The sequence below is a fragment of the Molothrus aeneus genome, chromosome 1 (genome assembly GCF_037042795.1).
Source record: "Molothrus aeneus isolate 106 chromosome 1, BPBGC_Maene_1.0, whole genome shotgun sequence".
NCBI classification, from domain to species: Eukaryota; Metazoa; Chordata; class Aves; order Passeriformes; family Icteridae; genus Molothrus; species Molothrus aeneus.
Window position 1 is genome coordinate 14,921,028 of NC_089646.1, and position 14,907 is coordinate 14,935,934.

The 14,907-nt window shown below is 41.5% G+C and overlaps 1 protein-coding gene across 2 annotated transcripts in view; it reads left to right on the forward strand.

The window, feature by feature from the left end:
* The first annotated feature begins 1,885 nt into the window (after positions 1-1,885).
* Positions 1,886-14,907, forward strand: part of KIF5B (kinesin family member 5B) — a 32,917-nt gene continuing 19,895 nt past the window's right edge. Inside the window, exons 1-8 of one of the 2 annotated variants that reach the window (XM_066551727.1) lie at positions 1,886-2,211; positions 9,382-9,469; positions 11,019-11,092; positions 11,538-11,642; positions 12,047-12,095; positions 12,395-12,450; positions 12,563-12,650; positions 14,038-14,162. In XM_066551727.1, coding sequence (XP_066407824.1) covers positions 2,086-2,211; positions 9,382-9,469; positions 11,019-11,092; positions 11,538-11,642; positions 12,047-12,095; positions 12,395-12,450; positions 12,563-12,650; positions 14,038-14,162 — 711 coding nt within the window. In that variant the 5' untranslated portion in view covers positions 1,886-2,085. The remainder of the gene's footprint in view (positions 2,212-9,381; positions 9,470-11,018; positions 11,093-11,537; positions 11,643-12,046; positions 12,096-12,394; positions 12,451-12,562; positions 12,651-14,037; positions 14,163-14,907) is intronic. The other variant, XM_066551717.1, reaches the window with a different exon arrangement.

Below are 14,907 nucleotides of genomic sequence, written 5' to 3' on the forward strand. Positions count from 1 at the left end.
GATTTAGATCCCCTGTAATAAATACATAAACAAAACTTGCAATAAGTTAAGCCTAAAAAAACTCTGCTGTCCAGATTTTCTTTTTTTTTTTTTAATTTGGGATGAAGAGGTTGTGAGATTGTCCATCCTGGGGGTGACACCACGAGCTGTGGGCTGCGTGTTCTCTGATCCCCCTCACTGAGTTCCAGCTCCAGGACACACACAGGCAATGAGGGCACACTGGCATCTCCCTGGCATCTGTGAAAACCTCGTGGATTTGGATGTTCCTCCTTTTAGCTATCAGAGGAAAAGAAATGCAAACAAACGAACTAAAAATCCCAAATATCACAGATTCCCACCTCAACCACCTGCTTTTAGTCTTTACCTCACAGTCGGCCCCTCAGTTTTGTCACGCACACAGTGCTGTCCTCAGCATTGTCATGCCAGTGCTAGGGTAGATGTTTAAATATAAGGCTCCCTCTACCCACCATGCCACCAAGGCCACATTGAGCAAATGGATTGCCCTCATCACACAGCACACCCCTATTGGCAACCTTGGTGACATGGCCATGTCACCTCTCTGACACCAGCTGCCAGCAGAGCTGAGGTGGCAGTGCAGGTCAGTGCCCAAGATGGCCATGCCACCTCTCTGACACCAGGTGCCAGCAGAGCTGAGGTGGCAGTGCAGGTCAGTGCCCAAGATGGCCATGCCACCTCTCTGACACCAGCTGCCAGCAGAGCTGAGGTGGCAGTGCAGGTCAGTGCCCAAGATGGCCATGTCACCTCTCTGACACCAGGTGCCAGCGGAGCTGAGGTGGCAGTGCAGGTCAGTGCCCAAGATGGCCATGTCACCTCTCTGACACCAGCTGCCAGCGGAGCTGAGGTGGCAGTGCAGGTCAGTGCCCAAGATGGCCATGTCACCTCTCTGACACCAGCTGCCAGCGGAGCTGAGGTGGCAGTGCAGGTCAGTGCCCAATGCTCCTCACCAGGGTGGCTGGCAAGGCCTCATCCCTGCAGCCCTCAGCCGATAACCTGAGGGAGCTGGGGGTGTTTAGCCTGGAGAAAAGGAGGCTCAGGGGTGATTTTTTCACTCTATAACCACCAGGAGCTGTAGCCAGGTGAGGTCAGCCTCTTCTTCCAGGCAACCAGTGACAGGGCAAGGGGACTTGGCCTTAAGATGGCCCAAGGGAGGTTTAGATTGGACAGTAGAAAGAATTTCCTCACAGAAATGGTTGTTAGACATTGGAATGAGCTGCTCACGGAGGTTGTTAGACATTGGAATGAGCTGCTCAGGGAGGCTGTGGTGGCTGTCCCTGGATGTGTTTAAGGAAAGACTGGATGTGGCATTTAGTTGACATGGTGATGTTTGGTCATACGTTGTACTTGATGACCTCAGGGCTCTTCCAACCTGATTCTGTGATTCTGTGTGGATGATGCCAGGCTGCTCAAGAACATGGTGGAGTCACCACCCCTGGAGGTGTTTAAGAGGCCTCTGGATCTGACGCTGGGTGATGGTTTAGTGCTTTAGGGGCGCTGGGTGATATGGTTTAGTGCTTTAGGGGTCACAGGGGTAGTGCTGGGTTGGCGGTTGGACTTGATGATCTTAAGGGTCTCTTCCAACCTTGATGATTCCATGAGTCTACAATTCTATAACTCTATGAGTTTACGGTTCCACGAGTGCAGGCGCACCGCGACAGGAGCGGTGCCATGGCCGCCCCGCCCTCCTGAGGCAGCCCCGCCCCTGCCAGCGCCCCCGGCGGCCCCGCGGGCACCGCCCCGCCCGCCCGTGGGCGGTGCCGCGCCTGCGCACAGGGCGGGGCTGGGGGCGGGGCGGGCGCTGCGGTGGGTGACGTCACCTGCCCGCCCCACCGGCGGGGCGGGGCGGGAGCCGCGGCCGCAGCCGCCATGGCCGGTGCCATGTTGGGAAGGAAGTGAGAGCGGGAGGCGGCGGCGGCGGCCAGGAAGGAGCCCTTCCCTTTTCCCTCCTGCCGGGGCGGGCGCGGGTTTCCCGGCCACGGCGGCTTGCGAGACCCCCGGCGCGGGCGGTGCGGCGGCGGCAGCTGGCGGCGGCGGAGCTGAGCGCCCCGGAGGCGGCGGTGGCCTAAGATGGCGGACCCGGCGGAGTGTAACATCAAAGTGATGTGTCGCTTCAGGCCCCTCAACGAGTCCGAAGTGGCCCGAGGCGACAAGTACATCGCTAAGTTCCAGGGCGAAGACACCGTCGTCATCGCGGTGAGGGGCCGCCCCGGGCGGGAGAGGCGGGAAGCGCCGCGGGGAGGGAGGCAGGCAGGCAGGGCGGGAGGGGGTGTCAGGGGTCGGCGGGGTCAGGCGCCGCGGGGATGGGCGCGCTGTGAGGCGGGAGGGCTCGGGAGCGCCCGCGGGCGGGGACGCCTCGGGAAGGGGAGCGGCCTCCTTGGAGACCGAGGCAAAGGGGAAAGGGGGCAGGGACGGCTGCGGGCGGGGTGGGCTGGTCTGGGCATGGAGGCGGTGGGGGCAGAGGGGCGTGGGGCTGTGGGGACGGGGCGGTGGGGGCAGGTCGGGGGACCTGTGACAAAGGCTCCGGCCAAAGGCCCAGTGCCGAGGTGCGGAGTGAGTCCCGCAGTGTCCGCCGGCCGGGCGCTCCCCGGGCCCTGTGTGTGACTGCTACAGGCACGCGTGGGAGCTGCCGCCCCGTAACTGTCTGCGGAGAGTTCTGGGGAGCAAACGCGAACGACAGGGCAGGCTCCAGAGAATTAGTGCTCAAGATCTGTCTTCAGCTGACAGCTTCTTTTTTGTTGTTGTTAAATCAGAATAAACAGACCATTTGCCTTCCTACATGTTCGTAAATGTATTTTAACTGGAGTCTCCTTGAAAGTTATGAGGCCCGTTAAAAACAATATGGATGTTGCAGGGGAAAAGATGATCCTTTCCTTTTTCTTCAGTGGATCATAGCTAGCTACAAAGTCGACCTGGAATATAAAAATAAAGTACGGTAGTTTGTTGCCTGGTTTGGTTGGTGTTGTACAAACACACTTTAGCCCCAATGTTTGTTTTGTTTTTGTTAACTCTTAATTTGTGTTTTTGTGTAAATATATTTCATGAGAGACTACTTCTTGCTGAAAGTAATTTACAGGCCAGTTATCTGTCTAAAAATTTGGGGGTTTGTTTTGTTTTACTAATGCTTTAGTCTGTTAATATTCGGCTGAATTTGTCAATAAAATATGGAATTCCATGAGTCTGGAATGACAAGAACAATAGCATGCTTGTGAAATGAGGTAATTTGGGCTCATTTCAGCTGGCAAGTTACTATCTTAGAGTACATCACTTCTTCCCGAGGTTGTACAGGTAAACTCAGAGTAAGGAACCAATCCTGGAAAATAGAAAATTTAACTAGCGTGGATAATCTCACTTTCATCAGTGAATACCCATTCATTGTGACACTGCATAGTCTGTTTAAAATCCACAGTTTAGTGTAGAAACTTTCATGTGTTCTGACTTAAAAAATAAGTTTTCTTTTGGTAGCCCTGGTATAAATAAAAGCTTATATTTTTTAAATACTCTTTAGGTGCACTTTGAAATGATCTGAAGTGTAGATTGTGCTGAGGTGGTTCTGTATCTGAGTAGAACAATTTGATGGTGTGCTCCTGTGGGATCATGTGGAGCTTTCTGCTCAGGATTGATGTTTAGTGTTGCCAACTGTACCTTGCTAAAAATCACAACAAATTTCCCAGTTGTCCTGGATCCAGGACTTGCTATGTCTGACTTGGGGAAAAATGCCCCCAGAATTATTAAATTGGGTAGCAGTGACAGTACTTCTGTCTTGTTTCACAAAATTTGAATAAAGGTTTGATACTCTCTGATTTTGTCTTTGTAATGGTGGCTACAAGATTGGTATCCTCAAAATTATGACTTGAATCTCTAAAATTGTTGACAATAACTTGTGTTTGGTGGTTTTGTTTTTAATAGCTTGACTGAGTTTTTACAAATTTAGGGGCCCTCTAATCTGAGCCTGTAGCCAGGCACCACTTGTTTCTGTGTGTTGCAGAATTGCCCGAGGGAGGATAACAGGAGCAGTGCTCATGAAACAGTGTCTAAAAGGCTTCCTCCATAAGCTGTTTGGTTACCTCAGTTCTTTGGTTTCTGTCCTTGTTGCTGCCTGTTGAGCAGTAATTGAGCCACTTTTGGTTTTTTGTAGCTGCTTCTCTCAGCTGCATGAAGGACTTGCACCTCCCGTGGGTGCCTGGCTGGGGCTGCAGCAGTGGAGGCTGCGTCGTTAATAATAATAATGATAATAATGAAAATAATGATAAACTTGGGATGGGAGTTGCCTGTAATGGTCAATGGGAGGTGAAGACTGGAAGGCAGCGGAAGCAGAGCTGATCTCAGGCTGCAGATTTGACTCCTCTGGAAGAGGCTGGGGAGGAAAATCAGTGACTATAACCAAACCCTCCTCCTTCCTTGACTCCCGTGTCATCTCTGAGCTAGCTGTCTTCCCTTCGTTTCCTAGCTCCTATGAAGTTAATGTCATCCTTGTCTTTCTGGACGAGTGACTCACTTTGATTTATGTTAGGTAAAATAATAGTTTTAACTGTAGCTGGTGTGTAACAGCAGTTTGAGGGGAGGTATGGTGTTGGTCTGCTTTAAACAGCAGACTCTGAAACAAAGTATTTTCTTCCCACAAGATGAAACTTTTTAACTAGTAAAGGGCTTGTAATTTTTTAATTGCAGGGGGCTTCTTTCCATCTTAATATTCTATTAATTATTTTTTCCTAATGGCTTCTCCTGTTAATTAAGTATAAGGATTTTGTTAAAACAGATTATAGGATTACTCGTTATATGACTTTATGTTAAACATTAGAAATGTACCCGTATGTGAAAACTGACAGCAATTTGCTAGTGGATTTCAGGCTTTTGAATAAGATAGAACAGGGAGGAAGAGCAGTTTGATATGGGATTATCTCCTTTGTTTTATCAAATATAAAACTGCTTGCAGCTGATTTGTTCTATAGTTCTGCTTAATGTATCTATAGATCTTCTTTAAAAACCTTTCTATCGAGTCTTGTTCATCTTAAAACTACCCAAAAGGTATACATTGCTGAAAGCAGTGACACTCTGGGGTTTGGAACTGAAGCCTGAACCAAAAGCAGCACTACCCAGTGGCTGCAGTGGTGGGGCCTGATGGGTGTGCACAGGAATGGGCAGTATGCCTCATTGTCCAAATGGTTTTTAGTAACAATCATCGTCCATTCCTTATTTGTATGGCTTTCAGGAAAGAATCTTGGCTACTTGTCTGTATTTTCATATTTGTTCAAGATGTACCCCTGTGATCCTGGAAAGAGCTTGAGATATTTGGCTTTCTTTTTCGTTATCTTTTAAACTAGTGTTGGACTGTAAATGAGACATGGCTAGGTTAGAAAGTGTTAGAATCAGGTAATGAAGGTCACTTCTACTACTGCAGCTTTTAGTAGTAGGTTTTTCAAAAGAAAAATGCTGAAGGCTGTATTGGACTATATAAATTCAAGAAATGAAATGCATTCTTTAAAGTAACTTTATTATTGTTTGCTAATGCAGAAAGAAAGCAGTGTTTAATAGAGACCAAAAAAGGCAGCATGTCTACAATGGAACTATAAAAATGAATCAGGAATTGCAATCTGTAGCTGAAATAATACTGTTATTCCAGTGTTACCCTCTATTTCTTTTTCTTACTTTATTCCATTAAATGTTGGGTAACAAAGGTGCTTTTCAGGTGGCAGTGGCATGATGATTTAACAGAAAGGAAATATTCTTGTTTACAGGAGTCTGTAAAAGTAAAGCTTTTCTCCCTGGCTGCAGTGCCAGTTGTGTAGAAACACCTTGCTCATATTTGCTGGGTTTTATTGTCCTGAAATTTAATGACCATTTTTATAAACAGCAATACTTAACTTTTCTCTTTAGAAGAACCTTTCTACTAAAGTAAAAAGTTTGGCTGAAACATTTATTAGTCACAGTGTTTTAAATCACATATTTTAGTAATTCTGTGGCAAAAAGTAACTGCTGTAATGGTTAATACTTGAACTGCAGTACTTCCACAGAAATAAGAAAAAGGGGACAAAAAGCTGAGATTCACTCACTGTTCTGTATCAGCTGCACTTTTGTGTGCATGGGGCTAAGACAAGAAGAAAATCCTCTTTCTTTATCCTGAAATTAAAATACTAATTTGTAGCTGTGCCTTTCCACCCATTGGCAGCGTTGAACTTGATTAGGCGTGTCAAAGCAGCAATACCTTAGCTTAGTAATAGGAAGAAGTGAGTCAGGTATCTGACATCATGCTTTCCAGAAACTATTCCATTTTGGATAAATCTTTTAACATATTTTGCTGATGCTGATGGGAAGAACATTCTTTAGTATAGATGCAGCTCTTAAAGGCAGAGTAAGCCCATTATGTGCCACTTTAACCTTTCACCAAGAATAGGCTAAGCGTGGGTAGGTATTGTAGCACTGTTCTAACTGTCCGTTCTAGCAAAAAACATTCAAGAGCTTCTGCATGTGTTGTGGTAGAAAAACATGCTGCTGATTTTTCAAGTGAATTTTTTACTGCTGACTTTGCTTCAGATATCAGTGCATAAGAAGTAAGATAAACTCAGGTGATTTTATGAATAACCAATTCTGTACTTTATGGAAAGTTGCAATAGTAATAAGGGTTTTTTTAAATTACATCTACGGAGATAACCTTTAGTATTCCTCAGACTTTTGATGTAAATTTTCAGTGTAGTCGTGATTGCAGATTTTTCTGTAGTCCTCACTGGATATATTGACAAAAAACTTCTCCACAGAAACTCACATGTACTCCAAATTTTGTATAATTTAGATTGGCTGAGCATCCTTTTATATAATGGGTAAGTAGTCTTTAAGTTAGCTATGGAACTGTATTTCAGCATCATCCCTTTATTAAGATTCAGTTAAACTACTGCTGAATCATGTTGGCAGCTGCACCTTTCTGAAGGCTGTGAGAGCACTTGGAAAGTTTTGCTGTGAGACCACATCCCTTCAAGTGCAAGGCAACTGTGGGAGCTGCAGTTGTCTTGTGGTTGACTGTAGACAAAAGAAATGCTAGGCAAGGAACTAAAAGATTCTGAGAGAGGAAGTTAGAAGTTCTGCTTGTTTGCTTGGTATTTTATCTCTTGCTTATAAGGCCTTATGTGTTAAATTTTTAACAGAATTTGAACAGCAGTTTCTAAAAATTTCTGGAGTGTGTCAAAACAGCCTCATACTGTGTTAGTGACACTGCTCCTACCCCTGTCAGGGACACAATGCTGCTTGGGCCTTTTGTGTCTTCAGTTCATCATTAGATCTGATTGTTAACTGCTTGGGAAAGAAAAGGCATCTGGTGCAGAAAAATATCTGACACTTTAATCTTTCTTGATTAATCTCTTAAAGGTAATGAGGAGACATTCTAGGGCATGGTAATCCGTGTAATACTGTTTTAGCTTTGTTTACTGCAGAAAGTAGACTGTAAAGAGAAGTGATAAGACATTGTAGATGTCAAAGATGTGAAGCCATACTGAGTGGGAGTAATTTGCATTCTTAAAATGTAATTATCCTGGAACCTGCTTGTCTAAACTTCCTTGATTAGATAGTGACTCAGTGATGATGGAGCAGGGACATGCCACTAATATGGATTTTCATAGGTGTGATTAAAAAATGAGGACATGTGAGCAAATATTCCACTTTCCACATGCAAAGGATGGAGAAGTGACAAGTGACAACAGGACCCCTTGTGAGGATTCTCTTGGCCAAAATTACTAAGTTTTGTATATTGGTAGCAATTGTTAACTTGAGGGAAATTGAAATTGGTCATGTGCTTAGCAGCTTTCACTGTATAAATAAACAAGATCAATTAAAGGCAATACTGCCCAAATGAAAGCCTTGCAGCTTGATTTTCTGTTCCACAATGGAATTATTTCAGTGCATAAAGATATGCACTGGAGCACGAAACAGCTGATGAATGTTTTGTGGTGTAGCTGACTTGCAGTGTGTAGTGTAGCTGATTGATATCTGTGAAATTGGAGGCTTATTGAAACTACAGCTGCTAGTGAGAAAGATGGTGTCATCTATTCTACAGGAGCTTCCTTTTTGTGTAATGTGTTCTCAGTCTTCACTTTCCTACCTCAGGGAGACTTGTTGTCTCCCTCCTGGTGTATCTAACGGCCTCAATTCTACCTGTAGAACACAGGGATTTGAGGTGTCTTTGAAGCTGAAATGAGTAATGGAGGCAGGTGGTGTTTTCCCTGCTGTGAAACAAGTGTTCTGACAAACTTCAGCCCCTTAGGGACAGTTTCTGCCTACTGAGCCTTATGGTTTCTTGAACATATTTATACAGTGAACTCTGTAATTATTTTTCCAAGACAGTGCTCATCCACCTGATTTCAAGGCCTCAGATAAATATGTTTAGTCTAAAAAAGCTTTGTTTGGTATGGTACTAGATATTATTAGAAGACAAATGGAAGGCCAGGCCAGGGAAGGCAAATGTGGGTGGGTAAAAGATGGAAGCCATACTTGTTTCTTTGCTGGAGAGGCAATTCCAGAATATCCTTGTGGGAGGATAATAATGAATTAAATTTAGGCAGAATGGAACACTTAACAGTTGCAGGAGTCTAACAGTGTTAACTGACCTAGGTTTTTTGTAAACTTTGCCCACCTGCTTGGCTACCTACAAAATCAAACTCTGAAAGAGCTACAAAAAATTTGAGCTTTGCAAGATGAGTGTAATCATTTATATCCTAGTAGATTGTAAGCTGCTTAGAACTCTTATGAGAATCTCTTCTCTAAAACAAAGCAATAACCAGTATTCCTCTCAAAATTCTGTCAGATCTTCCTCATGTAGTCTTTTCCAAAATGAGTCTTGTGAAAGGTTTCCTTCCCCAGTATCGCCTTTTATTCTTCTTGGGGAGCTTTATTTTAAGGGTGTCTTATATGGCACAATAGTTTATGTTAAATGTTTCTGTTTGGTTTGATTTTTTTCAAGAAACACTACCAAGACAGGTACTCTATGTCATGGGGTATGTTTCTAATAATTGTAGTTTACCAGAGTAAACCTACTACCAGGGTAGGTGAGAATACGGGGTTCTTAGATGGACAGACCAGGCATTGGCTTACCTTGTAAATCAAGTAACTTGAGGTCATGTGGCAGAGCAGTTTTGCAGAACTATGTAGATAATACTTTGAAACCAAATATATTTAATTCAAGTCTTTCCTCGTAAACAAGCGTGTGAAGATTTAGGCAGCACTATTTAAGCTGATTTCCACACAACAGTCTTCAAGTGCTTAAAATAGAAGATTGGGCTGAGACTGTGTAGAGTCTTCTAAACTATTAACAAACACCTTCCAGTTCCACTTCCAGCATTTTTTGATAACTCTTCTGTTTTGTTTTGGTTTTTTTTACAGTCCAAGCCATATATATTTGACCGTGTATTCCAGTCAAACACATCACAAGAACAAGTATACAATGACTGTGCTAAAAAGATTGTCAAAGGTAAGGTGGAAGACCAAATTTACCATAAGGAAATCTCATATTCCTGTGGATTTTAGTGTTGAAAACTAATACTTCTATTGCTGCCTTTTATCTTTGGAATGTTTAATAAGTGCCAACATGGATTGTAGCACCATACAGTCATCCTGTAGTTGAGCTAATAAATTATGTCAATGCTGTAATTAAACCTGCTCTTTCAGTTGATTGCAACATTTGGTAACATTTACCTGTTACATTTTAGGGATTTCTGTACAGTTCTCTGCAATGATAATTTAAAACAATTTGTCAGAAATTAAACATAATAATGATTAATAAGAAGTTTGAGATGGGTCTGCCCTCCCTATGCCCCCCAAATTTACTGGTGAGAAACATCATACAGAAGTTCATTTGGAGGAATGCAAGAGGAAATGAAAATTGTGAAATAGGAGTTATTGCTGTGCATGCTAGGGCGTACAATTTCTCCAAAACTGAATTCTCACATTTGGCCTAGTACCTTCAGAAAATCAAGTCTTGTCACAAAGAAGGATATGCCACAGTAAATTTTTGTAGTAAGCAATTAGCTAGTTCCCTGATAATCAAATTGATTAATTTCTTGAAGGCATAAATAAATTCTAATTGACCCAACTTTCAAAGGTTTCATAAAGCCTTGTCAGAAATCCCTGAAATACCAACTATTAATTAATACCAACAGAATATTGGGTGAACATACTGTGTTTTTCATCATTAGAAAAGTAAATTGCTGTGGGAAATTCATGCTGCTGCAAGTATTTAACCCTTTAATGACTTAAATAATAATCAGGCTCAGATCAGAAGGTTGCTCCTTGAAAACTGAATTTAGCTAAGAATTGTAATGCTGCCCCTTTTCTCCATGTAAGACTCTGAGCTCTGTGTCACATTTCTCACCTGTGCTGCATCAAGTGGCAGATGAGCTCTAGTGGTGAGACAAATGGATTTACAGGTATGGTGGAGTGGCAAAGACCTCCCCATCTGGTGTATCTCCTCGTGCTTGTTTTTGGAAAATAAAAGTTTGCTTGCAGGATGTGATTCTAGAGTAATTTACACATAAACAGGCCAGCCCACCAGCCCCTCACCCCTCAATCTAAAACTTTGCTTGGTTCATTCATAATTTGAAATAGAAGCTTATGGCCTAACAGTAAGATGTTTGATACTTAGGGCATTGCCCATTGGACAATTAAACTTTCCTGAAGGCAGAAAATATGATGGTGTTCTCCTGTTTGGTTTCTTCTGAGATATCAAAGACCATCTGTACAGCCTGGCAATTGTATTGATTTCCCTTTTGTTCCTAAATGTGAAGTCCTGATTTTTCTTGCTGAAGAAACAGGAACTTCTAAGACACCATCAGTGATGGCACAGTGCATTAAAAGATTTAGGGAGGAACACCTCCCTCCCCCTAACTCTAGCACAAGGTTCCCAGACACTGAGTGATTTAACTTGCTGGGTATTTTGGGACCTGCTTGCTTGAATTCTATTTAATTCAGCTTATCTTTAGAAGAAGGAAATGAACACTAATGAAAATACTCTTTCCCTTTAGATGTACTTGAGGGATACAATGGTACAATATTTGCTTATGGGCAAACATCATCTGGAAAGACACACACTATGGAAGTAAGAATGTTAAAATAATTTTCTCTTACTGTCACTGTCATGTCTTTTCATCACAATAGTCTTTGCTTTGTAGAAATAAGATGTCAGCTTGTTTTCTTCTTGCAACATTTTGATAGCCCATTATTTTTTTTAGGACTGAGAATGGCAGTGTGGGGGGTTTTTTCACATTCAGTAGCAGGATGAGAATCACAGGAATAATATCAATAGCATCATTTCAGTTGTTGTAGTTTGGGAGAGTTCTGAGGCTGTTCTTTTCACTTTTGGGGACCAGTGGAACTTTTCACTTTCGGGGAACTGTGGGGCTCACTTTATTTCATGGAGTAAGTGCATTATACCTGTCAGTATTTTGTCTGTTAAACTGAACTAGATGTCTTGTGTTTGAATACTGTTTGTAATGCTGGATTGAGTATGATTTTTTTGTTATATTCTACCTTTTTCTGTTAAGGGGAAGCTTCATGACCCAGATGGAATGGGCATTATTCCAAGAATAGTGCAAGATATTTTTAATTATATTTACTCCATGGATGAGAATCTTGAGTTTCATATTAAGGTAAACTTTTCTTCATTTTTACTTTAATCTGTATTAGAACTCGAAAGTAGTCTGTGTGTAAATGGATATTCTATATCTGTTTCAAATGCCTGTAACTTGGAAACCTGATAACCTGGATTATTACTGAAGTAATTGATTTTCCTAAAGAATAATTATGTTAAAACTTTCATTTTGTTCCATTCAACATTGATGGAATCTATGCTGATAACCTGTGGCAGTGCTAATAGTGATTGAAACCTCTGATCAAAACAGTTTCTTCTTAAAGATACATTTTAATTCAGCCTTAAGAACTGAGCCGGATGTACTGTTATGTGGGAGATCAAGTAATCATGCTGAATCCTTGTGATCAAGAAGCAAAGCATTTTTGCCTTCTGATGTATCCCTTTTCCTCTTCTTACTTCTAGGTGTCATATTTTGAAATATACTTGGATAAAATAAGGGACCTTTTGGATGGTAAGACTTTTATTTGTGTTGAACATATAAAATAAATTATTCTGGAAGGACATATTAAAAAACCCCTTATGTTATTTAGGTATTCATTATGCTAATAACTTTGCATGATAAAGGTACATCACAATGGGAAATCATGGAGCTCATCTATATGGTACTACTAAAGTTGCAGTGGTGGTGCTTTCTTGTATGTTAAGTTTTTGTCAGGTGTTGCTGAGAGGTAACATTTATGACTTGGGCATGCGTTGTATGCAGTGCTCTCATTCAGTTTTGCCTTAGCTTTGGAATGTTTTCTCTTCCAGTTTCAAAGACCAATCTTTCTGTTCATGAGGACAAAAATAGAGTTCCCTATGTAAAGGTGAGCATCAGTCTGATGTATTTTCATCTTGCACTCCTCTAGTGTGCACCATTTACTTGTGCCTTATTTATGTGGTGTTATTTTTCACAATCCCCTTTTTTTTTTTCCGAAGGGTTGCACAGAGCGGTTTGTATGTAGTCCAGAAGAAGTTATGGATACTATAGATGAAGGAAAATCAAATCGACATGTAGCAGTTACAAGTAAGTATCATCCTCTTTTTCCTTTCAGTGATTTATCTATTTGTATGCCTTAAAAAAGGAGGGAAGGCACAGATAGTGAGTTAAATAATTCAGGTGTTTGAAAGGGTCTGGCATACGCAGTTTCAGTCTTTCATAAACAAGTATTTCAGTTCATTTCTGGTTAGATCATGTTGCTTAGACTGGGATTGAAAGGAGAAAGTAAGTCATCAGTGAGGAACTATGCATCACTGGAGAAAAAGGTGTAGTTCTGCTTTAGGAATAGTGCAAAATCCCAGTTTGTGGAATTTGTTTCACTTAACCTAGAAATCTGTAAGTGTGGCTCGTCCACAGTTTGATCATTCTGTTGCATATTCCAAGAGCGGCTGATCAGAATTCAGACCTGCTGCAGATTTAAACAGCATCCCAAGATTTTTGGCTGTAGCATGCAATTGAGTTGCAAGGAGCCCTGCCATAGGTCTCCAAATTCCCACAAAAAGCAGGATTTGGAAATGACAGAGGCGTTAGAAAAGACAAGGGAAGATGTAGGTGCATGCAGAGTAAGATTTGAGCTCTTAGCAACTGAGGTGCCTGTCAGAAGTCTCAGAGCCAATTTCAGGATGTTTCACAATCTTCCTGTGTTTAGTTCTTTATTCAGGAAGAGATTCTACAGTCATTAAGAAAATATAAGCATTTTCTTCTCATTTCTTAGGTTAAGGATCAAAACCAAAAATAATATGTTCCTTTTAAGGAATGTTTCAGTCTTGTGGTTTTGCTTCATTGCTCCTAAGTAAAAAGGTTCAAGTGGGGACTGCACTAAGAAAATTTGGATAGAATATTTTGTGTTCTGTGCTTCATTAACATCAGTAAGCTGGTACTTTTAGAACTGTGAGAGATTTATACTTAAAAGGAAGAAGAAATGGCCAGATGTTCTCATTCAGATTAAATTTTGTTACTGGATTAAAATAATATTTTAAATTCAACATGTCTTGTTTTCTCTTGATGTTTCACAGCAGAGGGGGCAGCACAAGACAGGAATGAAAGGCTGTGGCCAGTTGAAATTTTCAGAGAAGGATAAAATGGGTACACTGGAAGTCTTCAAAAGACTCTCCTATCAAGAACTAAATATACTTTCTGTTCTAATAAATTAATGTGTGAATTCCACGGTTGACAAGCCAGCAAACCTGATGAGTGAACTTATATGATATTAATAGGAGCCCAAGGGAAAACTGGATCTTTCTTACCCAATTAGATGATACCACTGGTTTTGCTGCCTCTAGGTCTGCTGTCATTGAGACATTACACTGTACAGCTTCATTAGCTTTGGATCTCTTGCTGCACTGTGGGGAGGTGTTGTTTTAAGTGAGACTGATTGTACAAATCTTTTTGATGTGTTTATTTTGATTTATAGATATGAATGAACACAGCTCCCGAAGTCATAGTATTTTTCTTATTAATGTAAAACAAGAGAATACTCAAACAGAACAGAAACTAAGTGGAAAACTTTACCTTGTGGACTTGGCAGGTAGTGAGAAGGTAATTATAAGTTTCTCTTTCTTCTCTGAAATTGTTTTTCTTTACAGTCAAGTATTTTACATGGTTCAGTTGTCATCTCTGAGGTGTGTCAATTTTGATGTTGAAATATGGTTTCTGAATCCTAGGCTGGCTTGGCTGTTAGATGCTTTAAGCTGATCCACATTTCTGCAAGTGAGATTTGTAAATCTAGACTAGGGTGGGGAAAGAGGGTAAAGTTCAGTTTCAGTATCTGAGGATGTGTGTGTTAGCCAGGTACAGGAATCAAGTTTTATGGTTATGGAATATCTGGATTTTCTTATGTAGTGATACCAAGTTTCTTAATTTGAAAATCTGATTAACATTGGTTGACAGCTTGCTTTCCTTTATCAGTAACTTAAAGCAGAGAAGGAAATACATACTGTAATTAGTCTTCTAAGAGCTGGATTTCTGACATTCTTTTCATCTTTGCTTCTGGGTTTATCCCTGTCTTTACTTCCAGGCTTGCCGTTGTTTTTCCTTACATCATTTTTCTATGACCTTATTGTTGTCTCTGATCCTATATTTATTCTGAAATGTGTTTCTTTAGTCAGTCTTTTTTTTTTTTCTTTTAAAGAAGAGAGCTGGGTTGCAGGTCTCCTTTCTCTGTAGTTCCTTTCAGTGTTTGTTTCAAACTTTACATTGGTGCATTTCCTCAGTCCCTTTGAAATATGTGGAGTTTTCTAATGGTTTGTATCGGTTTATACACAGGAAAGTAGAATTGTTTCAT